Below are 25,921 nucleotides of genomic sequence, written 5' to 3' on the forward strand. Positions count from 1 at the left end.
TTGTTCAAATTTCACATTGTTATTGAACACCCAAACCTTCGTTCCAAGATTGAACAGTCGTGGATGAGAGCCCGCTGCTCCGAAGGTACTTCAATTGTTACGAGACTCTCCCTCTATAGGTGAATGATGCTGGCCAGCGCTGATGAAATCTGCAGCAACCGAAATCTTGTATTACGTGAACCACCTTACGATAACATGACAGCTTCCTCCAGATATCGGCGAGACATGGTAGTAGACGTCCCATTCCTATCGCAATAATAGGCTCTGCTTGCTAGGACAGCTTTTGCTGAATGCAGCTACTTGAGGATCATGATATGATTGGTCAATTCACGATGTGGATCATTTGTGAATGAGAGTCAAATGCCCAAGCAGCGAAGGTTGACTCAGAAGGGCAAACAACATGACGTCCTCCTGAGACACAATAGCTCAGCGCACAACACACCAGGCAGCGCATTTGAACCATCAAGAGCCATGATTACTTATCAATCTGACTCCAGCCTTTCTAGCATCTGCTGCGCGTGATCTGCCGATCGTCTAGCCGGTTGACACCCGCCTAGGTGGATCGTCGAAGAAACTGTAGTGGTCTGTACCGGGGGTTGTACCCAATGACAAGTACGACGAGAATGATCTACCGGTCATTCTTGATGAATACGATTAAATATTATTTAGTAAGATAGGTCTAGGATAGCTGATGCGCTTTTAGCCGAATATGATGGTGAACCCCATCCCTCCTGCGATTTCCCTCCAAGTGTCTACCCGCCCACCACAAGTGTCATTCACATTGTCTATACTCACTGAAGCCCATTGATGAAGTACGATAGCGCGAGCTCTCTCAATGTTTATCATGCCTTGCCTCCTCTCAATTTCCATGAAGGCATATCTGGCAAGGCCACGGTCGTGGTCCGTGATGGCCTCACAAGCAGCCACAAACAGCGGCCAGAGAAGGGCATTCACCGGCCCGCCAGAGGAGATCACTGCTACACAGCTCTTGAGTGCTAGATAGCAGTTCGTTTGGACGGCCGGATGGTTGACTGGGTACCTGTAGATAGAACGGTTCAAGTACACCAGTGCACTATGGCGATACGCGAGCGAGTTGTGCACCATCGCCTGTAGAGAATCCTGTGCGCCTGCCTGGGCCTCAAAAGGTGTGGTGATGTTCTTTGGTAGTATGGGTGGCACCCATTCCTGCAAGGCATTTTCAATTGCTCTGGACGTTGCTTCGTACTCTGTGCGCAGCACCGAGACCTTGGATTGCTGGTCTGCGGCTACGGCGGATTCCAAGTCGCCCTTCAGGGCTTTGAGAGAGCTGAGGCGATATAAAATAGGCCAGAGATCTCCAGTCATGCCTAGAAGAGGGTCTCCAAAGGTTGTTCGAGTCAACTTCGGAGATGGCAAACCTAGAGGATACTCGTGGTCTGAGTCAGGCGTCGCCGACACTGGGCTGGCCGCGAGTGACAAGGCCGCAATGACGTCGTAGAATTGAAATGCCTAGATTACGATTAGTACTTGAATGATATCGGTAGTTTTTGCAGTATTGAAACCAACCTTTTCGAGGAACCTGACGCTCTGGCTCTTTGCCGACTTAGGGATGGAGCTCAGGACAACAAATGCACTCCGAAGATGCTCAAGTACCATGTTTGAGGACCCAGTAAGGGTGAGCTGTGCTCGATCAGTAAAGTTCCGACAATAAGGACATGGTGCTCACTGATTCGTAATAGACGAGCAACATGGTCGCTGCCAGTACCTCCTCGTAGCGAGAATTCTGTTGCACGAGACTGAAAACGCCCTCCGCTGCCAGAACGCGGAAGTTGGATGAATGCTTGGAGTCCTGCACGCCCATGTACTCAAGGTGTCCCTTGGCAAAAGCACACATGGCGTGTAAGACAGGGGAGTTCTCGGAAGCAAGCGGGAGAATGAGCTCTTGGAATGAGTTGTCCGGCTCCTCCGTGAAAACTATGAGATGTGATAGAACAGTGCAAAAGTGATGAATCAGTTTCCGATCTTGATTATCATCGGTGAGATTGAAGAACGAGGGATAAGGCAGCTCGAGCATGGAACTGAGGCCTGGCTGAGATGTTGTGGAGGTGGTAATCAATTCCTGCGTGAAGTCCGAGCAGGAGCCCGGTTCATCCATGCTTCCAAACTGCTCGAACAACCTTGAGTCCATTTGTTCATCGGAAAGATCGAACTGACAAGACGAACTACCCCAATCAGGTGTGTCGCATGATGACACACTGGAAGTGGAAAGGGCCACTTCGGAGGATTCAACGCATGGTTGTTCTTCGGAAAGCTGTCCCCAGGAGTACTCTGCCCCGGCCTTTGGCTCACAGCGCAGTACCGGGGCCTTTTGACGCGGCTGGGAAGTGATCCCGTCGGCTCTAGACCGGCGACGCTTGACTGGGAGGTAGACACAGTCCAGACCTCTTTCTTCGCATCGTGTGCACTGCGGTCGTCTCTCGCAGCACTTCTTTCTTGCGTCTTTACTTGAGACAATGTCAGCGGGGAGTTCCATTGCGGCGGAAAAGTGGCATACCATGAGGCGCAGCCTACAGATCAAAATTCGTCAGCGACAAGTAAAGGTAAGTCTGAAATGGAATGGAGATAACATGCCTGTTCGCGTTCTCCTCTTGGGTACTTTGGGAGGCATAGGCTTTGCAAAGAGCAGCATCGTAGCCTACGTCCAAAGAACAAAACGTCAACTGAAGAACGCTGTGAATAGCAACGGCTTGGAATTAAAAATAAGTTTCACCCTTGGGATGAACACATAGCTTGATCTCATTCATAAGCATAACCTGGGCTTGCGTGGAGACTGTTATAAGAGAAAAGCCACTGGCGTGGCTGATGTGAAGGCATCCATTAGGGCACATCATCCCCAACATGGATCATGCCCTTACACCGACTGAAGGATCTGCGGGCACTCAATGCTGCCGTCACTTGCCATGTGGGAAACATGTGGCCATGATGCATCATGCAGGTCAAGTTCGGACGGTTTCAGAAGCTTCCCCTCCTTCTAGAAGCCACAGCTTGCATGCTATCATATCCTATATGAAGTGACAGTGTCACCCAAGACAGGTTTTGATATTACCCGGCAATCTTATGCCGGAAGATATGGATTGGGAGGGCAGACAGAGCTGAACGTTCGCAAGCAACGCCACGTTGGTGTTCTAAAGCCCGATCTGGTTTTCCTTCCTAGGCAGCCAAGTCCGGAAAACTGACCAGATCTGTGGTCTGTTACCTGAAGGGACTTGACGCCTCTGCTTTATCACTGTGAAAACCTCATCAGTCGCCTGATCAGTTGGCTCGTACATCCAGCCGCTGGACATTACCCAGGGAAGCTCCACTGTCAGTTGCCAGTTCCAGGCAGAGATCGTCTCCAACGTTCCCAATCTAGACCGCTAGAGGTGCTGCGACCGCTTGTCCTGTGACCTGTCATGCATAAGCTTGGGTTCCTGAGGATATTAATCCCCGTGTGGATGTCAGACTCTGACGATTACGGCGAGTCTTGGGTTCTCGCTTGAAAAACCATGCGGGGAAATTTCCCATCCCACCGGCACGAGTTGACACTGCAACCCAACTACAGATGTAATACCACGACATATCCAATCACATAGTGAAGCTAATCACAACATGAAAGAGGCACAGCTGTATTGAAACGATCGGCATGACCGTTTTTTCCCCAGGTTTCTCCCCCACACTCCGGTAGAGCTTCTCTCTGCCACTCATTGGCGCGCCTGGACTCTAGCCCCCAGCCACAAATCCATGGTGCGGGCTCTCGCGCGGGCTATTGGAGCGCAAGACAAGACTCCTGAACAGGTCTGCGTAACGGTCTAAGTTTCTGCAATGCAATCGTGGCTGCGAATCCTCATGCGAGCGAGACAGCTCGTCCCCTTTACGCCCGCTGTCGGTCGCCCCGAATTGTATAAGACAGTTGTGGGGAAACTAAAGTTCATGTAAAGCTTTGACTTCGATGCAACTTATGCGGGCGCTTCAGGAGGCAGAATGTCGGTCGTTTACTTTGAGACCAGTTGGGCGATCCTCAGCACAATCGGCTTGGCAAACGTGCTCTTTGGGTTCATGATTGCGGGCATCACCGCCTTCTCCCCGGTCTCGCTTATTCCCATCATCGTATCGGCGGCTGGCGCCACGGCAAACGGCCTCTGCTACTACAGCTTCTATGCAGATTATCCTATCCTGAACACGGCGATATCGTCTGCTTTTGCGGACTTGTTGTGGATGGTAGTGTAGGACCATTCTTTTTGTGCAATGAAACAATTGTGTTCATCGATGCTGATCCTTGATAGGTCCAAGAAGCCGGTATCTCGTTCTACAGCTATGCCATTCTTACGAAGGTGTTAAGAAATCGGGACCGTGTTGTGTTTATGTCTCTGTTCTGGTTCATGATGGTCGCCATTTTCATCCTGCGAATACTTATTCTCACTGCGCGGGTGAAGATCTTGGTCAACGGCGAGTCGCAGCTGAGAACAACCATCAATGGGCTGCACGTGGGCTACTTCACCTCCATGGCACTTCTAGAGTGCGTTGGCGCGTACTTTCTGTTGCGCAAGTTCGCGGAGGCGAAGAGTCTGTCCTTGGGAGCTTCGATGGTGCCGACCCTCTTTCAGCACCTAATGCGAAGCACCGAAATTCGCCTGGCGGTGCTAGCCTTGGTTGGAATAACGCGGGCTGTCGCATACTTCTTCCAGCCTTCGATCCAGAAGGCCGAGACTGTAGCGAGTCAGATTGACCGCTTTGTTTACACTTTGGAATGCATGTTTCCTGTCATCATCTTGTGAGTCTTGAATCTGCTAGTATGGCCACACTTGTGGAAGCTGACAATATCCTAGCATTGATATCTTGGCCTCAAGGCTCGTATTTGAGCAGAGCGCTCATGACAATTCGTCTTTCCGGCTTGCCGCCAGACGGCATACACAGCACGAACAATTACCGCGTGGAAGCGCAACGTATGTGACAACGTGGAGTGGAGGCCACACAGGCAAGTCTCCAGTTCGGAGGGAGTCGGGAACAAGTCGTTCATCCTTGTTTACGTCCGAACATGTTGGCGAAACAATCTTTGTGGAGGACATCAACGAGCAGGGTCTCGCCGAAGCTCCTCTTCCATCCGGTATCACCAAGACGATTGAAATCAGGATTGAGAAAGCGGCCAGAAAACCTTTCGACAAGGAATAAGTCACCAGGTTTATTAGAACCATGATAGTACATGTAATCTTAATACCTTCAGCAAATGTCAACCTTGTCTTGCCGCATATAAATGTTGTCGCTAGATGCTCCCGATGAAAATAACAATGTCACAGGTGTGGCAGCAAAAACAAAGGCGACAAAGCAAATTCTCATTGCCCTCGGCTGCATGAGCTTCGGAGGTAGTTTTTGACTACCTATAGCCGGCCAGGCGTTCGCACTCGTCGAAGATATTTAGCTCTAGTCGTGGCTAATATCATCTGCGGCCTGGCTTATTCTCTGTCACTGAACTTCTCGGCGACATGTACCAGGCGCAGGCCATCTCAATATTTTTCGCATTGAGAAGAGAATACTGAAAGGGACTAAGTGTAATTATCTACTCAAAATGCTGTAGGAACACCTAATTTGCAGATGCCCAAAGAAGAATTGAAGTCCAACATCATGGTCACGCTATCTTATCCATGGATCACCATCTTCGTCCCTGTTCTCAACCCATCGTCGTTGAAAGTGATCAACCAGTTTCCACCGAAACTTTATGTTCGCATAACGAACCATTCCTATACCACCAAAACTCCAACACCAAACTGACCCAGTTCAACAGTGAAACCTCCATCGCCATCTCCAGAGATATTGAGTATAGCGGGTGGAGCAATGACATGAGGGTTTTCGACGGAGTTGGCGTCATCTGGGCCGGCAGTGATGGAAGTGAAAGAAGCCTCCAAGCTCGCCTTACCAGGGATCTGAATGCGAATCTCAGTCGAGTTTGCAGCATAGTTGGCAAGCTTGACAATGACTTGTCCATCTGCCTTCTTGCTCGCAGCCCACCAAACTACAGGAATGGTCAAGGTTAATACCAGGTAACAGGGGGTTGAGGGAGCTTACCTGGATTGACCTCGACGTCAGCTTTGACGGGGACAACAACTTCGCCATGATTAGTGGCGAACATCTTCTTAACATGGTACGATGGCGTGTAGACGATGCCATCAGGCTTGTTGGTAAATGGGATGAGGTTAGGCTGGACAAAAATACGTTAGCTGACTGTGCGGGTTTCCACGAAGAAGGATTTCTCACAGTCCATTGGCCGTTGACGGGGTCGTAGTTTTGCAGCGTGGGCGCATAGGCGGCCAACTTGATCACATCCGCGTTGCGCTCCCAGCCCATCATGTAGACCGCCTCAGAGCAGGCACCTCGCATGTCGGACCACTTGACGCCCCACCTGGCGTACTCGCCGATGAAAACGGGATGAGCGCGGTCCCAGTCGTCATAAAAGTCGAATGCATTGATGTAGTTCTCCGGGACGTTGTAGTCGTGGAAGTCGAGCCATGCGCCCTCGGGGATCGGGTCAGGCAGGCAGTTGCGGTCGGACGTGGATGTGAGGATGGTGAGTTGCGGGTACGCCTCCTTGATGGCGTCGAAGAATTGCACGAATCGTTGCTTGTAAGACTCACAGCCACCGGCGAGGTTGTCTTCATTTCCAATCTCGACGAATTTCAGTTGGTAAGGCTCCGGATGCCCAAGAGAAGCGCGGAGCGCGCCTCCAGAAGTGTTGATGTCGCCGATGACGAACTGTGAATGTTAGCCTCAGTTTCTGAACCCTCAAAAAGCAGAAGATGACTAACTTCTATCTCGCGAATCGCGTCCTCAACATATGGTTCCAGGTCTGCTCCCACCAATGGCGGGAGACCTGCAAGTCCAAGACCAGCCCAAACATCCAGGATGGGCTCCATAGACATGTCTTCGCACCAGTGGAAGTACTCCATAAGGCCAAGACCGTCAGTGTTGACATATCCCCAAGTACCTGTACCAGCGGGAAGAAACGATTAGCCTCGTCGTATCACGTTGCATTGGCATGGGATCAAAACCTACCCCAACGACCTGGCCTGGATTCCAGAGCACCGAGTGTCTCGTTCCACTTCCATCGGTCGTCCGGGCCGCCTCCCTCTCTATGAAGATGTTAGTAAATCCAGTCAGCTCAGAGGACAAGTAAATTTAGGTGGCTTACAGATTGTTGCCACCAGGGAACCTGAGGAACTGGGGGCTGAGATCGACAAGGGCTTCCGACAGATCCACAGTCAAGCCATTCTGCCTTCCCTTGAAAGTGGGAGGGAACAAAGTGGGGTAACCAAGGTTGATGGATCCGCTGGTCAGAGTCTCGGCTAAGATCTCGAAAACCCAAAGGTTGTCACCATCGGGGGCGGCTGTGGTCCAGAGTCCACAGGGATGATGGCCCAGCCGTATTCAACATCAGTTTCATTACCCAGGAGTCGGATCTTGACATCGCCTTGGAAGTCGCCACGAAGCCAGAAGGTGCTATTATAGTAGCCGCCATCGACGATGATACCGCGGTACCCAGGGTTCGCGACGCCAGTGAAGCCACCAGATCCAGGAGGGACAGTGATCTTCAGAGAGGAAGTGATGGCGCTGGTCAATGGGGTGTCTGCGTCATGAGATATACTCGCCGAGCCATAGTGGACAGTCCAGGGATCGAGCGTAGTCACCTTGCCCTGGAAGGCATTGTTGCGTAGCTGCTGTGAATAGAGACCTTTTTATAGTGTTAGACATTTGACCAACCCACCCGAAGCTTCGGCGTGTAAACGGTGAAGAATAAGTACTTACCTCCGTCGCCGCTGTTGCTGATGTCCTCGAACATGAGTCCATGAAGCAAAGGACTAATTTCATGACCTGGGCTGTCGGGATCAACCTGAAGCAGGAGTGCTCCTGTCAGGCTAGCCGCAGCTACAAGACCAACAAGACGAGAATAATGCATCGTTGAATCTTCTGGAGAGAACTTGACAGAATGCTTGCGTGGGTTACGAGGGCATAATCGCGACGCGCGCGGTCCGGTATATATTCATGAAAGGAAGCAACACTCTTTGCCATGTCACGATTCCTGGAAATGTTCAAGTCGTAAACTGCTTGAAACGCCCCAATCGCAATTTGACGCCTGTCGTTCTTGGCAACTGTTGATCTGGCAACTTCGCATCTCTTGACGATGGACTGCTAAAGCAACGATAGCTAGAGATGATAGAACACAAGTATTCCCATATTTAGGAATCATAGCTGTGATTGGTGGTTAAATAGACTATTTCGGCTGGAGATCGGTGTTTGTCATTGTACGAAAGACATTTTCCAGTTTTCACAGAGAGACTAGTGGTGATGCCAAGATGTGTCAATATTTTTTGTTCATATGAAGCCGAAGATCATTGAGACCAACCGGAACACAACCGACAAGACTTGTAGAGGTATGTAAGGTCAGCGCTCGAAGGTTGGTACCTAGCCGCAAGCGCCGGGATACGCTCCTCTCCCCAGCTTGCGGATAGCGACAACGTGATCGCTTTGTGGGGTAAGTGGGCTGGTCTTGCTTGGCCTAGATGCTTTTTCTTACCGTCGCTCTTTCCCATGTAATCTGCGGCGAGATTCATTCTCAGTCGCTGCTATTACAGGTTCCACAGGGTCGAGTCTGTGTGATTTCATTTGACACGGGCAATAGCGATTTCCACCTGGGGGTTTTTGAACCCTGAGTCGAGACATGGCAAAATTTGCAGACTCATTCCAGTGAACCTCTCCATGGAGATTGCGTAGACATACTGTAGCGAAGTGCGGTTTGGCAGATTGATTGCCGGCGAGCCCATGATATCTTTTGTCTGGGTTGCGTCGACACTTCTGCTACACATACGCTCTTGCTCGGGTTTGCAAACCTAGAGAGGTGTTGGTGGTACAAAATCGTGAATGCGACTTTACGAGAGCATCGGCACCTTCTAGATAAACAAAATTGCGTAGAAATCTCCATTTCTCCACGTTTTGTTTCTTTGACTTGCATCTTTCCCGACTTGGGACGGGTATCCGATGCACCCGCACCAATGATGATCCAGCGTTTGACATCGCGACGCAATCCCACGTAGGGTAGCATCTGGGTTCTCAGCCTCGGGCGACGAAGTTAGGAAAAAGGTTTTGCTGTATTCTACAAACATTTTAGTATAATTATGCTGGACACTCTCCAGTCATCTAATATTTCAATGCGAACGATCTCAACCGCTTTCCGCTGACCTTCATCTCTCTGATCACCACCGCCGAAATGAACAAGACAACCCAAACTTCAGCCATCATGAAAACTTTCCTCTTGTTCAGTGGCCTTCTGTCCGCCATTGGTCGTGTTCATGCCGAGAATCCCATCGTACAGACCCAGTACACAGCTGATCCGGCACCTCTTGTGGTCGGGGATCGCGTCTACCTCTTCACCGGTCACGATGAAGACAACTCCACCAACTTCGACATGCGCGAATGGCTCCTATTCTCCTCTGTTGACATGGTCAACTGGCAGCACCACGGATCGCCCATGAACGTCGCCACTTTCGCGTGGGCTGAGGCCAATGCGTGGGCCGGGCAGGCCATTGAGCGCAACGGCAAGTTCTACTTCTACGTCCCGACGACCGCGATCAACGGCAGCATGTCCATCGGCGTGGGCGTGAGCGACACCGTCACAGGCCCCTACGTCGACGCCATCGGTGCCCCTCTCCTTGGCAACGGACAGATTGACCCAACGGTTTACATCGACGACGACGGGCAGGCGTACATGTATTGGGGCAACCCGGATCTGTTGTATGTCAAGTTGAACGAGGACATGATCTCGTACAGCGGAGAAATCACCAAAGTGGATCTCACCGCAGAAGACTTCGGGGCTCGTGAAGGCAATCCGTCGCGTGCTACCACCTTCGAGGAGGCTCCGTGGGTGTACAAGCGGGGCGATTTATACTACATGATTTTCGCGGCAGTGTGCTGTCCCGAGGACATTCGATACTCGACTGGCCCGACTATCACAGGGCCATGGACCTACCAAGGCCAGATCATGCCCACAGAGGGCGGCAGTTTCACGAACCACCCGGGCATCATCGACTTTGCCGGCAAGTCCTACTTCTTCTACCACAACGGCGCTTTGCCTGGAGGCGGGGGCTTCACACGTTCCGTTGCTGTGGAAAGTTTTGAGTACAACGCCGACGGAACGTTTCCCCTGCTGAAGATGACAACCGACGGACCTGCGCAGGTTGTCAACGTGGATCCTTACGTCCGTCAGGAGGCTGAGCTCATTGCGTGGTCGGAGGGAGTCGAGGTCGAAGCGTCAGGCGAAGGTGGGATGAGCGTCGCATACATCAATGATGGAGATTACATCAAGGTCAAGGGAATTGACTTCGGGGACGGTGCGGCATCTTTCACTGCCCAGGTTGCCTCAGCCACTGGCGGCGGGAACATCGAGTTGCACCTTGACAGTATCTCTGGTCTTCTTGTTGGTACGTGTGATGTCTCTAGGTCTGGAGGCTGGCAGTCGTGGACGTCTGTGACCTGTGCTATCAGCGGCGCGGAAGGGGTCCATGATCTGTTCTTCAAGTTCACTGGTGATGGATCGGACTATCTCTTCAACTTCGATTGGTGGCGATTCGACAAATGAGCAAAGGATGTTTCATATGATCCGACTCACCGGGGGATGTGTCAATACCTTTGTACATAGCTGACATTCAGTATTTTCATTGAGAGGCCTACGGCCGACTTATATTAAGTTTCACGACAACTAATGAGGGTATGAGTAGTCTATGTGTCCAGAAAAGACGAAAAGATACAAGAAACAATTTTGGGTACAGGTTGTCAGAAACGACAGGTCTCATCTTCGAGACGGACCTTGATCTCAGTCAGCCAGTTGTTGCTAATGGTGCCTTTCATCTCGTATTGAGCCAATTAGTTGGCCATGCCCCAGCGGGGAGCATTGATGATCAGACCGGTCAAGCAGCCGGAGATGATACCGGCGGTGGGAAGAGTGATGATCCATCCCATGTAAATCCATCCAACCATGCGCCAGTTGATTGAGCGCCAAGTACCGGAGCAGAGACCAACACCGACGGTGGCACCGGTGATGCACTGAGTGGTAGAGACGGGGAGCTCTGCCGATACCGTTAGAAAACTCATTTCGTTTGGGTGACGAGAAAAACTTACTGAGACGGGTGGCCAGGATGATAGTACAAGCAGCACCCAACTCCATCGAGAAACCACGGGCGGGAGAGTGGAGCGTCAATCGGTTACCCAGGTTGCGCATGATGTTGTATCCGTAGGTCCAGATACCGAGGGCGATACCAGCACCACCGAAGCAGAGAATCCAGATGGGGACCTCGGACTTGCTTCCGGAGAGCGCGCCGGTGTGCCAGATCTGGTAGATGGTGGCGTAAGGACCGATGGCGTTGGCGACGTCGTTGGCACCGTGGGTGAAGGAGGCAGTGCAGGCGGTCATGACTTGCATGAAGGAGTACAGGAACTCGGCCTTGTTGTCGTAGTGCTGGACGCGGGCGTGCATCTCCTCCAGATCACCGGTAAGAACGCTCTCCTTCTTCTGCATGTTAATGATGTCCTGGTCGACACCAGACAGGAAGACCTTCTTGAGCATCCAAAAGAGCACGGGGCCAGAGAACAAGGCGCCTTCGGGACGGGGTCCGACGAGGGGCTTGTGTTTGTAGTCGTTGTTGCGAGCAGCGGGTTGGGCCTCAGCGTCGGTATTGTCCTGGACGACCTTCTTCTCACCGTCGGCAGAGCCGGACTCAACGTCGTTGCTGTGGGTGTGGACAACACCACCGCGGGCGGCATCAAGCTCTTCCTTGGTCAAGTGGCCGGAGTAGAAGTCGCGAATACCGCCGGAAGCACCCTCAGGCTGGACGGGAGGCTCAGGGCGGCGGAGCAGGAGGGGGCCCTGGGGAATGTGCCACCAGCGAAGCTGCCAGTCATCCTTGAGGACGATACGGTACAGCCACGGGATGAGAAAGATGGTGACGACGAGAGCCCAAGCGGCACCAACGCCGATGATCATGCCTGCCGTCTCGGCATCGGTGAAGTTAACCTTGATAGAGCCACCCTTCCAGACGATCAACATGGTGAGCAGCGAGGCGGTGATGCCGAAGTAGACGGGGGCAAGCATGAGACCCTTGAGGACGGGGTTTTTGCGGAGCATGACGCCGTACTTGGTGATGGTGAAGATGATGGCACCAAAGGCGCCGGCGAGACCAGGGGCGATGATCCAGGCGAGGAAGACGGAGACTACGCCAGAGTCGATGCTGCCGCTTTCTGAAACCCAGTGAATGTTCTCGGCGCCAATGAGGGCGACACCCATGCCGATGACACCACCCATGATGGAGTGGGTGGTGGAAACGGGGAGACCGATCTTGGTGCAGAAGGTGAGGTAGATGGCGGAGGCAGTAACGGCGCAGCACATGCCGAGCATGAGGAGGGCGGGGTCGTCTTCGAACATGTCAATGTCGACGATCTTGGTGCGGATGGTGTCGGCTACACGGGCACCGACACCGACGGAGCCGGCGAATTCGAGGACAGAACCGAGGGACATGGCTTGGATATAGGAGATGGATCGGGATGAGACCGAAGTGGCCCAGGAGTTGGCGACATCGTTGGCACCTATGAAGGGGTTAGGTCAGTTGGTGGTGAGGCAAGTCGAAGACGGATGCTGACGTACCAATGTTCCAAGCGTCAAGGAATGCGAAGATGGTGCCGATGGCGAAGATGTAGTCATACTGATGCAGAGTCATCTTGTCTGCTGGCGCAAATGCGCAGGAACCAGTCTTGTTTGAATGTGGTCGTAAAGAATGTACTAGACTGATGCAAATTACTGCAACTTAGTTTCGGAAAAAGAGACCAAAGACCCTTAGGGTGGCGCGGAAGGCAAGGCCGGGAGGGTTGATGCTGTTCGAGAAGTCGACATGGAAGCGAGGGGACAGGGCGGGCAGATGCAGAAGATATATACCATCCGCCAGGTCGATCGCAGGCGAACCAAGGTCCACCACAAGACAGCCCACCATCTTTGACATGCAGCCTGGCAGTCATGGTCACGCAAGGTATCAACCCGTGTACCGTGTACTGCTCGGGCGTGGGAGAAAGCCCAGCTGCAGCGGAGGGTGCAGGCTTCAGACCAACATCGGCCAAAGTGGAACAAGGGCATGCCACACCCCATTCTGCAAACCGTAAATCCGCCGACATGGGCTCGCCACTTATGGACACCATCTGCAGGTGCGGCGGACCCGTCGATGAACTTGGATCAGAATTTGACGACGGGTGCCTCCCTGGAGGAACATGCTTGGCGCAAGTGTCCTAGGTGTGCCTCCTCCATCCGGAATAGTCCATCAAATGTCAAAGACGTTGAATGATTGAGACTTCGTTTTCGTTTCACTGAACTCAGTAATACTGAGAAGTAGTCATGAGCGTCATGGGCACTGTACATGAACCTAGCGACTAGGCTTTTCACACGAACTCGGAGCCACTGGGAGAATCGTATTCTGATACTCAGCATAAGGATCAAGAACACTTTCAGATACACAGCGATTCCAACTCAGGAAAACATTGTGCGTGATGGTGGAGCTCTTTCGGTGGCAGAAAACGGATTCATGGGACGACGAGCTGAGGGCTGGGCTGTCTTGGAGGATGTATGGGTTGGGACGGAATGGGCAGCTGGTATCTGGGAAGATGAGCATACGACTGACGCCCACCCTCCACGTGCGAATGACAGGCCTGGAGACTTGACGAGCGTTGCAGTGCGTCTGCCGGGATCTTCAGCTGTCACCACATCTCCGGGGCCATAGTTGCTCGTTGGTTCGACGAAGATGGCAGCAGGTGGAGAACATGATGAGCCTGGTCTCCGATGAGGGACCCCCATATTGGCCAATGGCTGTCCAAGGTTGTACATACATCTATCGTTTTGAAGGCGTCTAAACAGTGAAAGTGAAATTCTATCAGTGAGATGTCGTGAGAACGTCAGCAGCAGACGGGAAACAAGGGAGACGCGTTGCCCAAAACAGCCACCGAGGGCCACGGCAGTGGGGCCTCCCAAGCGACTTGGCGCGCCAAGCGCCAAGACTCGGGCTCACAGGAAGCGCCAAGCGCGTGCGGCAAGCCACGGCCCCACTCCCGTCCCCTGGCGGGACCCGCAGCTGCCGAATCACGGGCCCCGATTCCCCCACGTGTAGGCTCCCGTCCCTCCCTGTGGCCCCCGTCCCGTCCAGATCCCCGGACCATCCATCCCACTCGTCTCGTCGACACCAATGTCCCTCCCGAGGTGTTGCGCGAGTCGCCCACTCACAGCCAACTCAAAAGGCACGCATGCTTGGAATTTCTATAAAACACGCTCCCCCGCCAAGCGGCCAAGACCTCGAGTGCCTCCAACGAACGCTCCGCTCGTCATCTCTATCGAATGTCATTTCCTCCCACCTTGCCCACCTGCTCAGCTTTCCCCCGCGGACTGCCTGACAGTCTCCCCCCATCCGTCTTTCCGCCGATAGAGGACCCGGGCCCTCCTCCAATACTTCCCCAATACAGCTAGAGGCCCGGCTCCCGACCTTGATCAAGCTGTCCTCCTCCAGTGGACTCCTCCTCCGCCGTGCTTTATTCACAGTTACAACACTTTCTATTCAGTAGCAGGACGGCCCGATGAACTGTCGATTCCTCGGGTAGTAGCTTGCCCATGCCATTCGGGACGATACACACCAGAACACGATTGGCCCACAACCGTCTTCATCCCCCTGCCGTATCACCATAGGCACATAACGCCTAGCCTACATACGTACCGCCACCCTGGTGTTCACTACCGCGCCGCACACGCACCCACCGTACCCGATCAAAAGTCCAAGACGTCCAAGAAACCCAAGCAATTACCAAGCCGATTCGATCCTTCACGCCTGGCGAATCAGCGCTTCGCATCCAAGCCCGTGGTCTTCTGAAGATTGCCCAGACCTACCAGCGGCCTGGCTGTGCTTTTCTTGGACTTTGCACTTCAGTTGCCCAGACGAACCTAGAAAAATCTTCAAGTCTCGGATGGTTTGACTTTGAACGACGGGGTGGGACTCACTCAGGGCAGATTGGTTCTGTTGCCTTCCTGATGACACTTCGGGCGAGTTTTGCCGTCATGAGGCAACTTGATGCTTACAGCTTGTTGGTATAGGGCCCGTTCATTCATCGTTATCGACGATTCTTCGCCAATCGGCGAACATTACCGGTCGGCCTCTCCGTCACTAACTGCCAGCCTGTAGTGACTAGACGGCATCTCTGATCACTGTTGGTGATCATCAGTCAAGTTGCCAAACCTGCCTCGATGATTTACTCCGCCGACGGAGTGGCCGATTCTCTTTGTGATTATTGGGGGTCTGTCATTGTTTTGATACATTTTGTCCCATGACCAGGCCCTCCTCCTGTGAACGTCGACAAAAAGGTGACCCAGGACTTCCTCCCCCTTTCCAATCATCCACGCACATGATTCTATGGCTCACCACGAGTAAAATGCATTATGTACAGTGACATGGTCAGTTAAGCATTGGAAAGTGGTACAAGTTATGAACATCCCACTGTGCTTAATCTCCCATTCCCTGTTGACTCGACTGCCCAGTGATCGATATATAACATCGGCCACTGTAACCATCCTTATTCACGACTAAACGAGGCCTATTCTCTCTGTATGGCCTTGGTCCATGATCTAGGTGTCATATGTCGGCACCAAAACCTGCCTTTAACAACATGAAGGTAGTAAAACCATCTCAGCAGACCAAGTCACATTGCTCATGGCTCTGACCTTGTTTCCTCCAGCTTCAGCGCCAAAGCCTAATGTGCATTTGTGAACTCCGAGTACCAGAACTCCGGGGGTGCTTCAGCCATGGTGATTGGTTTCCGAAGGAGAACGACGCATGTAAGGAAGACCTCTCTGGTACCATTCATTCTAGAGTCGAGTAGCGCTCTATCCGAGCAAGCGAAAGGGGCACTGGCACTGTACCCCTGGCACAGCATGCATACAACCTACCGGCGAGGCCGACTGGGATAGTCGTCCTATTTGCCTCTTGTCACGCCTTCTAGAACGTTTCTGCGTCTGCGTGCATATCGTTCTCGTGCACCCCACTTGTCCCAGAGGATTTACATGGGACGTGGCGACGCCATTAAAACTTCAGCAAGACTTGGAAAAGACGCCTCCCGAGGTCAATTTTCATTACATACCTGTGATTAGCGGAAAAGACCCCTCCAACTTGGTATCTCAATCTCAGAAGACGAACTCAGTTCGGAATGTGTTTGAGCTCAAAGAATCTCGCTATTCGTTGCCGCTAATGATACGATAGGAACTAGCCAAGTAATTTGGCCAAGTTCTCTCTTAACTTCGCGTCCCCTTCATCATAGCCATCCTCTACCAATTTCTCAAAGTTCGAACCATATCGGTTCGCTTCATCCAACAGCGCCACTGTAGATAGCGCCGCGTAAGCTTTGGACTTCAACCTATCCTGGACGCCATTATCCGTGTCCTCTTGCCACATCTTGTGTGCCTTCTCAAAAAGGCCATCGAAATCAACATCCACAACATTCCATCCTTCGAGACCCAAGTCCTTGATGATTCCGATAATCTGGTTCGTCGAGACAGTGTGACTGGCGAAATATGCCGGTCGATTCTGGTATCTTCCAGGGTCACTGAGCACCGCGACCAAAGCCTCGCCGTTGAGCGCATGGCGACTCATGCTGTACTTCTGGTCTCCCGAACCGTACCTTGTCACGATCTTTTTCTCTCGATCGATCCAGAATATCCCCTTCTTGATCGTCCAGTCGTACCACGGCCCGGTGACAATCGCTGTCCATGACAATCTCCCCTGAGACTCGGCAACCACCCTCTCCAGCTCCCTCTGTGCCTCCAGCTTGGGGTTGAAAATGAGAACATCCTTAGCGTTAGGGTGGAACGTGTTCCCACTGAAGTCTGGTGTGATAATGTGTCTCACCCCGGCGGCGAGGACAGCCTGGAGGATGGCTGTTTGATGGACGGATGCTGCAGGGTTGAACGCTTCTACTACTGCATCTTGGCCTTGCAAAGCTTCGGTGAGCAATGCAGTGTCGGTGTACTCTGCCTTCACAACCCGCACTGCTTCTGGAGGCTGCGACTTGCTATCCTTGCGTAGGATGCAAGTTACGTCGAAATCTGCGGCAATGAGTGAGGGAACAAGGACCTCTCCAAGGGATCCCGTGGCCTGGAATGTCGAAGTTTGTTGGTGCGTGTTCGACCATAGTAGAGATAAGTGAAGAAACTTACCCCCAGAATGGCGACCTTTTTGATGTTCGTCATGTCCGAGTTACACTTCAATTGCTACGGTTGATGATCAAGAAGTCATCAAAAAGTTGGCGTCTATTTCCCTCCTTCGTCTCTGTTTACAGACTCTGACGATGACTATTTATTCTAGACTAATTGCACCAGAAATATGCACCTTTGGTCATAATGTCGACTTTCTCTCCACAGATATCGCCATCACTACTAGGTATGCCTCGAAATTCAGTCAACGTTTTCAAGGGCTCATAACGTTATATATCAAATCCCAAATGCCGTGGAATACCATGGGGATCTTACATGATGTCTACTTTGGGCTAGATCGTGGCGCACAAAAGATCCAATCCAAACGGCGGAACACCCACACCGACGCCGGTCCGCACGCGGGTGGTTTATTAAGCCGTGTGGCGTCACCATGCTTACCAATGTCCCTGCGTCCTCATAATGTACCATTGTCAACGTAACCCGTTTGGGTGGCTCGGACTCGCGCTTCGCGACATGACTTTCTTTCGACAACGCGGGTTAGAGATCTTCAAGGCTTGCAAGGGGCGGCTTTAGTTTCATATTTCAAAGGGTTTCGGCGCCGAAAGGATGCTTAGAAATTTCAATCGTCTACCAGAAATCTTCACACAATTTAAGAGGCAGAGTTCCAAGCAGCAATTATGAGCTATCGATCCACAACGTTATCAACTGAAAATTACAATTCACATTGGCAAAGCGTGACAATTACCTCCCAATATGTCTTCAATGAAAGCTCTTATCACCCAAGGCGACGGTGTTGTCTCCGTTGAATCCACCAGAATCCCGGTACCCGGCCCCGGAGAAGTCCTCGTCAAAGTGCACTACTCCGCTCTCAACCCCACCGACTGGAAGTCCGTTAAAGGCTCTCCGCCCATCGCCCCACCCGCCCCGGCCGGTCTCATCGTCGGCGCCGACTTCGCCGGGACAATTGAGGATCCCAACGGCTCTGCTTGGCGTAAGGGTCAGCGCGTCGCCGGCTTTGTGCAGGGCACTAGCCAAAATGGAACTCCTGCGAACCCGATCCGCGGCGGGTACGCAGAGTACATACCCGTCGAAGCGAGTTTGTTGTTCGAAATTCCCGACAATGTGGAACTGAAGAGCGCTGCGACTGTCGGTCTTGCTCTGGGGACAGCAGTACAAGCTCTGTATCAACGCCTTGGCCTCCCTGAGCCGGGATCAGGGAAAGGAGGAGAGTGGGTGCTCATTTACGGTGGCGCGACTAGCGTTGGAAACTATGCCATTCAGTTGGCAAAGTTGAGCGGTTTGAAAGTCATCACCACTGCCTCGCCCAAGAATCATCAGTTCTTGAAGGATCTGGGAGCGGATGCCGTGATCGATTACCATGGGGAGTGGGTTGACGAAGCCAAGAGAGTCACAGGCGGGAAGCTGAAGCGCGCCTTCGACACTGTGTCAGAGCACGGCTCAACATTGAAGATCGCGCAGGCACTTGAGGGGAGTGAAGGAGATCACGTTCTTACTCTCATTCCTGTCATGCCGCCCGCAAAGGAAGAGATCAAAGCTGTGAACCCGTGGGCGAAGATTGAGTGGACGATTGTTTACACAGTGTTTGAGAGGGCTCTCCCATTCCGGTTTGATAACTGTGGAGACGAGACACCTGAGGATAAGAAAGTGTGGGAGAAGTATCTGAAGCTACTGCCTCAGCTTCTGGGCAATGGGGACCTGAAAACGAGTAAGGTGAGGGAGCTTGGCGGCTTGGAGACTGTGGTTGAGGGCTTCAAGCTCTCTGAAGAAGGTAAGGTCTCTAATGAGAAGCTGGTATTTAAAGTTTTGTAGATAAGCGTCGAATATGAGTCTCCCGCATTCGGCGAAGCTACTGTTTTGAAACATTCTGGGCAATGGTTTTTGGTAGAAATAACAAGCTACTAGAGAACCTTGCTTCGCATAACATCAATGGCTAGTGTGTCGAGCTGCTTGCCATGTGGATCATGAATGCTCCACTTGTACTTTCTCCTTCTCTGAAGAGCCAGACAGAGTCTTCTCGGCATCCGCCCCGGAGATATCCTGACCACTCTTCATAGCCTTTTGCATCTCCTTTGCGACCTTGACTGGATTGCGACCCTGAGTGAAGAACTCGTCAATCTCCTCCAGGCGGAAGTTGCTAGTTTCGGGATAAAAGAAGTAGATGAGCGGAATGAATGCGAAGTTGGTCACGACGAAGATTAGGTACGCCTTCCACTGCAATCGGTTGATGATGACCGGTGTAATCATGACGACGAAAAAGTTCCAGAGCCAGTTAGAGCTGATGCCGACAGCGGTACCGCGGGTTCTGGCGTGAAGGGGAAGGATCTCGGGGACGACGACCCATGGGACACAGTTCATGCCCATGCCGAAGATGAGGTTGTATCTTGAAGTTGTCAGCAACATGTAGAACCTTCGAAAATCGCACCAGAGAACCTACAGGAAGAAGAACGCGACCGAAGCTGAAGCACATGCTTGCCCGTTGGAAAACCCAACACGAGACAGGAGGATCGAAATCATTAGCATGCAGACGCCCAGCCCAGCGCTGCTCCAGATCATTGTTTTTCTGCGACCCATTCGGTCCAGGGTAAGAGCAGGCAAGATCGATCCAAACATAAACATCATTTGAACGCATCCGCCAATGATCTGGGCCATGTGTGCCGTCATTCCCACATTTTGTACCAGAACGCTGGGAATGTAGTACACCACGAGGTTGATGCCGCCAAGCTGATTCATGAACTGCGCTCCCCAGGCAAGAAGGACACGTTGGCCAGTCTTGACGCGATCGTTCTTGAAGATGCTCATGAAGGACGACTGAGTCTTCTCAGAGGCTTCCAACTCAATGGCGTGATGGATGGAATACACCTCCGCGCGGATGTACTCATCCGTGGGATCTTTGTCAAAGACGTCACAGAGAACTTGAACGGCCTCTTGCTCGCGGCCATGCTTGAACAGCCAACGGGGTGACTCGGGAAGAGCAAAGACTAGAACGATGACGACGAGGGCGAAGATGATCTGGAAGGCGAGAGGGAGACGCCACGCAATTGCTCCGCCGACAAAGGACATTCCAAAATCGAACCTGCCACTGGTCAGCATTTATGACCTCATTCAGGAATTCAGAGGCTAAATACCAGTAAGCAAAAACAATGCCTACACCCACAAAGAGAGTCTCGGCGGAAACAAGACGGCCCCGATACTTGCGGTCGCAGAGTTCAGATTGGTACCTGTTTGGAGTTAAAACAATGAAGTTGAAGGCCTGGTAAGGACTCTTACATCGGAACTGTGGAGGTCTTCATGCCTGTGCCTAGACCCGTCACAAGTCTTCCAATGACAAGATGTGGAACCGTGAACGCTGATGCTTGTAGCGTAGCGCCAATGATGACCAGCGCCATGGCGGTCCAAATTGTTTTCCGACGTCCCAGTGTCTCTCCAAATATGAAGTTCACTATTGCTCAATGGGTCAGCGTAGGCCTTCTACCTCAGGTGCTCAGTAGAACGCACAGACACAGCCAGCCAAGCAGCCTAGGTTGTAGCAGGATACGATGATACCAGTTTCTGAGTCGGATGGGTGATTGAACTGGTCAAGCCAGTCTTCCATCTGGAGGATTCCTCCGAACACGCCTTGGTCGTAACCAAAAAGTACAAAAGCAATGAGCTACACCAGTTAGTCAGATCAATGCGCTATTTCGGTGAGATGGATGCTCTGCCGTTGAGATCCAATGACTTACGCAGCAAATCGTCACGCCCGTCTGGAGGCCTCTGCCTCTGCCAAGACTGAAAAGAGCCATGATGATCAATGTTATCGTGCCAGTAAATTCTTAATTGTTGACTGTTGAACCACTATTCTTCTCGTGCTGTGAAGCAATTTTATCTGAAATGTCGCTGCGTGCGTTGTCACGGCCTGCTTTCAATGGCCTGGCGTAGCAAGGTCCCCAGACTCGTGTTGCGGCCAACAGGAGTACAGTCCGGGGTAAAACTGGACCCCAAGATGTTTGATTCGGGGATGGGTGCGGGGAAGATCTACTCTCCAGAAACGGGAATATTAAGCTCGTTCGTAAAACCCGGAGAATACCCTGTGGGCGGCCGTTGAAGGTTCACGACTCAGCTGAGAGAAAGCACACAAACTCAAGCTTATGCGCTTGCAGTTGTCCCAACCTAAATCACGCCGCCTTTTTATACTCTCAACCCGGAACCGAGGCCATCGGCGGCAGGCGGACGAGCGGGAGGCGGTCTGCTTCCCCACGGTCGCAGAACGTGGTACCGCACCAAGATGTGGTGCCAAAACAAGTGATCTGCACGGCATCTCCTCCACGCGATGTGGAGTATCTGATGGCTAGATGCGCTTGGAACCTCCTGTTCTGGCGCGACACAGCGTTGAGGGCTTTGCTGGAGCAAACATTTGCCGGGGGAGCAACCATGCATGCGGTCATTCGCACAGCTCTTGGGCACGATGACGTCCTCGCATTGGATGGGGTTGGTTTGCAAAAGCAAGCATAACTCGTGGCCGCCCCACTACCCAGGCCGCTTCGTGAACTGGGTTTGCGCTGATGTTCGTGGCCATTGGGTCGGTGTTGGAATTTGCTGGCTATGCGCGCCAATCAGGGGGGTGTTCGTCCCACCAGCCACCGTGATATTTCTCTTCCATCGAGTCAAGCCTGAAATTCCCGGTTGGTCTTGCGCGGATATTCCACTGCCAAATGGTAGAACGACCTCATGTTTCAGCATTTATGCAGCCGTGCGAATCCAGGAAAAGAGTGAATGTAATGGGCTTGTGGTCTCGTGGGCTGGGCAAAGAACCCGAGACTATGGGACCACTCGGAATTAGCATGGCATTCGACTCCAATCAGAAAGTTATCCGATCGAATCATGAAAAAGCCCCATTTGATTTGATGCCTGCGCATGTACTGGGGCGCATGAGCACAGCCGGCAAGATCAGCATGACAAGCCTGGATATGCACATCCTGCTGACGGTTGTGTAGTGCGAGATTTCCGAAGGTTACTTTTCGTTGATGTTGCACTATTTTCGGTTAGAATGTGAGATGCTGAAACTGTAGACAGTCAAATGGATGCGACTCCTCATCGGATATTCGCCGATATGCCGGCTCCGGTTTCGGGCTGCTCTTGCAGAGCCCCCACTTCACGGTCCGTTCCGTGCTCGTCTCGGCGCCGAGCCATCTGCGCTGTGGATGCAGAGAAAGGAAAATGTGAAAATACTCCTGATGGGTGGGAGGCTTGGGATACTTACGCGGACAACTTATTATCACTTTTGCCCATGTCTTTCATGGGAGCCTAGGCTGACATGAAAAATGGGCCGAGTCGATGTGCAATGGGACCATGAGAATGACGCGCGAGAAATTGCAAATTGAGCTGTCTTTGTCATTGGTAAGCAAACTTGGCTTACATTAGGGGTTTAGATAGCCGGGCAGTGATAGTTAGCTATTCGGGCAGTGTAATCGTAAATACCTAAAGTTTTAATGAGAACAAGAATAACAGGGAAAACGGCAGGGATAGCGAAAACAATAACGGCGATGATAGACGACTACGAAAGTGACAGCGACGGTTATAGCGACGACAGCAGCGATGGCAGCGATAGAAATACGCATGGGAGACATAGCCGCTTCACTATAGATGTAGGATATACGGACTACAGACTGCTTGTGATGTGGACGCTGTCCAGCTAGCAAAGCTCTACCTCAAAACCTGACGGGAATGGGTGTCGGCACGAAACACGCCCACTTACAAGAGCTCCGTACAAGGCTTCTACTCAACTTGCGACCCCATCAACCCATCGAGTTCCCCACGATGAACTAGTGTTATGCTTCTCACCGCACTGTCCGCTCTTTTGAGCCAAGAACTCATCCACTTTGGAGCCAAGCAGCTGGGAAACAGTGTATGTGATGTGCCCCGAGTTGTACCAGAAGTATTCACCGATTGGCTGACAGCCGTACGAAGCGTAGTTAGTCGCAATATCCCATGCATTGTACTTGGGACAGAACGACGTGGTGTTGGTGATACCGAACGTGGCCGCATTCTCGAAGACATAGGTGAGCCAGGTGTATGTGTCGAACACCAAGGCAGTCGTGTTTGGGTGTGTTTCTGTGAAGGCTTTGGCGGTTTGGTTGAGAACATCATTAAAAGTATTTAGCATCGTCGTGTTTGGCTTCCGAGTGGGGTCGCTTTGTGCAGCAGGCTGTCCATAGTCAGAAGGGGCTCATAAGATCCGATGAAACGCCATACCGTCTTGTCCAGAGGAGGTAAGTTGAGGAAGAGGTAGCTGCGATATCCAGCTTGATAAACGGTTTCAAGGGCTTCAAACTGCTCTGTGATGACCGCAGTGTATAGCTCTTGGAAGTTTGTTGAATTTTGAACAGGAAACTGGAAGTTGGCCATGTCGTTGATGTCATTGATTCCAATGAATGAAGCTACGAGGGAGCTTTTGGTGTCTGCGTTGATGACCGATTTGCCATACTCGTCCCATTGGGATACTTGATTTTGGAACGATATTGTGTAGTCATGGTGGAGTGGAACACTGGCTGGGAATTAGCCGTCTAAGAAGATTATCTGCATCACCAGATGCTCAACTCACAAAGTAGTGGACACATCGGCGCCTGCGAATGCAAAGTTCCATAACTGAATCTCGCAGTCTCGTGGCAAGCCTTCCTTGCAACCAGTAAGTTCTTCGATCCAATTGGGACCTCCAGCGGATGAGGTATTTTGCCCAGGAACAATGCGATCTGATAACAGCTGTTCGGGAGTGAACGAGATGTTTAGCTGAGAACCGATGAAGCTGTATCCCCAGTACCCTTCTGTTCCTTGCACAAATGTGTAAGAATCTCCGAATGCAAGCCTAGATGTGTGTCTTGTCAGTGCGGCCTCAAGTGATGCGACCGCGACTTACACGTAGTCAGTCTTTTGCCAGTCAAAAGAGGCCTCTACCGCTAGAGGAGATGCAAGCACTGTTGTGGAGGCAAGCCCAATCAGGACTGCCAAGGAGACGAACATCACGAGGACATCAACACAGTACAGGAGATCACGGTAAATGAGGGAACATCTTGATGCCCTTTGTGAGGCACTCCCTGGTAATTATAGGATTTCTTTCGCAATCTTCTTTCACAATCCTACTATTCGCCCACCGCTTCCCCGCTCCCGGAGAATCAAAGTCTGTGGGGTGAGATCAATTGCGAGATGCAGAACCGGATGAGCGGGTTCGATTTCATGAACTAGCACGTGGCGCGCGCGGAAATATTTGCGTCCACCACTCAGCGCTGTGTCGGGCCTGGCCGTTGAGGGGAAACCCTGGTTGGGAACGACCAGGGACGCTAAAATTATGTCACAAAAGCTATTGCGTCAAAAGCGCAGTTGACTTCACGAAAGCCTCACACATGACTTTTGCTGTTGCGTTCACATTTGAATAGTGATGGACTTGCCTTTAGGAAAGAACTGAGTCAGACCATTAGTCGAGGGCCAATGACTTTCTTGTCATTCGTTCATAATAGTTCGCCGCTGATGTATGAGTACTCGAATTGAACAGTGATTTCATAAGGAGACTGAAATCAAACTGCATTTATATCGATGGACGATCTGACGTATCGATATCTTGAGCTGGTCTGAAAGAATATGAGACGAGAACGGATGAACTGCCGCCGCCGGACTCTCTCGGTGCCGAGATGGACCCAGACCCACATATTGTGCGGACCCGATGGGGATGCATAACTTTATGCACTGGCGCCGATAAGGGCGGCATTCCTCACCGCCTAAAAGTTCGTGGCAGAAAAAGTCCCAAGCGCATCGCATCGCTGCATCAATCTTCCCGCGCAGCCAACCATCATCCGACCAAACAGCGAAACATGGGTGTCGCCAAAAGACGAGAAAGTTCGGCCAGGTAGGAGCTCTCCAAGCGACTCGAGATGTATCTTGTCTGACGTTCTCCAGGCCAAGCGCCTAATCGGCCGCCGCCACGCTCTTGCTGCCAAACCGACCGAAGCGGATTCGAAGTCGACGACCAAGAAGAACGATGCCGATCTCGTGCGACACATCCCCCAGGCCCCGTCGGGACTCTACCTCCAATCGAACCAAGACCTGGGACCCCCATACCACATCATTCTCAATACCAACTTCTTCGCGCACACGGTTCGCCACAAGATCGACGTCGTCATGGGCCTCATGGACCTTCTCCTCGCCAAGTGCACACCTGTCGTAACGGAATGCACGATCGCCGAGCTTGAGAAGCTGGGACCGAAGTTTCGCCTGGCGCTGCGCCTTGCGAAGGACGAGCGATTCGAGCGATTGAGGTGCTCGCACTCTGGCACGTACGCCGACGACTGCATCGTCACCACCGTCACGAAGAACCGCGGCTATCTGGTTGGAATGAATGATAGGGCGCTGAGACAAAAGCTGAGGAATGTCCCGGGTGTGCCTTTGATTGCGGTTGGAAAGGGAAAATATTCTGTCGAGAGACTGCCTGAGATCGCTGTTTGAGCCCGGAGGACACTGCAGCGAAATAGCGGCGTTATGGCCACGAAAATACGCCGGAACGTGCATTTGTGACGGGACCACAACTGTTACGCAGATTATGGATGGCGGCCATTGTTCTGTGGAAACTTGTCAAATCACTCCGGTCTACCC

The 25,921-nt window shown here is 52.0% G+C and overlaps 9 protein-coding genes and 1 pseudogene across 10 annotated transcripts; 4 read left to right on the forward strand and 6 right to left on the reverse strand.

Annotated features, from left to right (window-relative positions):
• Positions 1 to 702: 702 nt before the first annotated feature.
• On the reverse strand, positions 703 to 2,672 carry GCG54_00003876 (annotated as a pseudogene). Its single transcript has 3 exons — positions 1,706 to 2,672; positions 1,546 to 1,659; positions 703 to 1,488 (listed from the first exon to the last, which is right to left on the reverse strand). Coding segments are annotated over exons 1-3 (1,867 nt in total).
• Positions 2,673 to 3,957: 1,285 nt separating this feature from the next.
• GCG54_00003877 (uncharacterized protein) lies at positions 3,958 to 5,187 on the forward strand (the record flags this gene model as incomplete). Its single annotated transcript, XM_045403937.1, has 3 exons — positions 3,958 to 4,236; positions 4,302 to 4,789; positions 4,845 to 5,187. Coding segments are annotated over 3 exons (1,110 nt in total), but the record flags the coding sequence as incomplete, so codon positions are not given.
• Positions 5,188 to 5,753: 566 nt separating this feature from the next.
• Positions 5,754 to 7,963, reverse strand: GCG54_00003878 (Alpha-L-arabinofuranosidase A; the record flags this gene model as incomplete). The annotated part of the gene is made up of 8 exons (XM_045403938.1): positions 5,754 to 6,025; positions 6,079 to 6,211; positions 6,268 to 6,762; positions 6,816 to 6,994; positions 7,063 to 7,139; positions 7,199 to 7,359; positions 7,383 to 7,721; positions 7,772 to 7,963. 8 exons carry the CDS (start codon positions 7,961 to 7,963, stop codon positions 5,754 to 5,756), a joined length of 1,848 nt encoding a protein of 615 aa, XP_045257138.1.
• Positions 7,964 to 9,271: 1,308 nt separating this feature from the next.
• Positions 9,272 to 10,639, forward strand: GCG54_00003879 (Arabinoxylan arabinofuranohydrolase; the record flags this gene model as incomplete). Its single annotated transcript, XM_045403939.1, has 1 exon — positions 9,272 to 10,639. One exon carries the CDS (start codon positions 9,272 to 9,274, stop codon positions 10,637 to 10,639), a length of 1,368 nt encoding a protein of 455 aa, XP_045257139.1.
• Positions 10,640 to 10,923: 284 nt separating this feature from the next.
• On the reverse strand, positions 10,924 to 12,770 carry GCG54_00003880 (Phosphate-repressible phosphate permease pho-4; the record flags this gene model as incomplete). Its single annotated transcript, XM_045403940.1, has 3 exons — positions 10,924 to 11,126; positions 11,179 to 12,639; positions 12,698 to 12,770. 3 exons carry the CDS (start codon positions 12,768 to 12,770, stop codon positions 10,924 to 10,926), a joined length of 1,737 nt encoding a protein of 578 aa, XP_045257140.1.
• A 3,564-nt stretch (positions 12,771 to 16,334) lies between these two features.
• On the reverse strand, positions 16,335 to 17,317 carry GCG54_00003881 (uncharacterized protein; the record flags this gene model as incomplete). The annotated part of the gene is made up of 2 exons (XM_045403941.1): positions 16,335 to 17,222; positions 17,285 to 17,317. The coding sequence occupies 2 exons, from the start codon at positions 17,315 to 17,317 to the stop codon at positions 16,335 to 16,337; spliced, it is 921 nt and encodes a 306-aa protein (XP_045257141.1).
• Positions 17,318 to 18,034: 717 nt separating this feature from the next.
• On the forward strand, positions 18,035 to 19,111 carry GCG54_00003882 (Protein TOXD; the record flags this gene model as incomplete). The annotated part of the gene is made up of 1 exon (XM_045403942.1): positions 18,035 to 19,111. The coding sequence occupies one exon, from the start codon at positions 18,035 to 18,037 to the stop codon at positions 19,109 to 19,111; it is 1,077 nt and encodes a 358-aa protein (XP_045257142.1).
• Positions 19,112 to 19,261: 150 nt separating this feature from the next.
• GCG54_00003883 (Sugar transporter STL1) lies at positions 19,262 to 21,084 on the reverse strand (the record flags this gene model as incomplete). The annotated part of the gene is made up of 6 exons (XM_045403943.1): positions 19,262 to 19,682; positions 19,737 to 20,375; positions 20,428 to 20,520; positions 20,570 to 20,741; positions 20,798 to 20,951; positions 21,025 to 21,084. The coding sequence occupies 6 exons, from the start codon at positions 21,082 to 21,084 to the stop codon at positions 19,262 to 19,264; spliced, it is 1,539 nt and encodes a 512-aa protein (XP_045257143.1).
• A 1,976-nt stretch (positions 21,085 to 23,060) lies between these two features.
• GCG54_00003884 (uncharacterized protein) lies at positions 23,061 to 24,298 on the reverse strand (the record flags this gene model as incomplete). Its single annotated transcript, XM_045403944.1, has 4 exons — positions 23,061 to 23,486; positions 23,534 to 23,825; positions 23,883 to 24,143; positions 24,195 to 24,298. 4 exons carry the CDS (start codon positions 24,296 to 24,298, stop codon positions 23,061 to 23,063), a joined length of 1,083 nt encoding a protein of 360 aa, XP_045257144.1.
• Positions 24,299 to 25,143: 845 nt separating this feature from the next.
• GCG54_00003885 (rRNA-processing protein FCF1) lies at positions 25,144 to 25,774 on the forward strand (the record flags this gene model as incomplete). Its single annotated transcript, XM_045403945.1, has 2 exons — positions 25,144 to 25,149; positions 25,229 to 25,774. The coding sequence occupies 2 exons, from the start codon at positions 25,144 to 25,146 to the stop codon at positions 25,772 to 25,774; spliced, it is 552 nt and encodes a 183-aa protein (XP_045257145.1).
• Between the last annotated feature and the right edge of the window lie 147 nt (positions 25,775 to 25,921).

This window comes from Colletotrichum gloeosporioides, assembly GCF_011800055.1.
Source record: "Colletotrichum gloeosporioides strain Lc1 chromosome Unknown consensus_103, whole genome shotgun sequence".
Lineage (NCBI taxonomy): Eukaryota > Fungi > Ascomycota > Sordariomycetes > Glomerellales > Glomerellaceae > Colletotrichum > Colletotrichum gloeosporioides.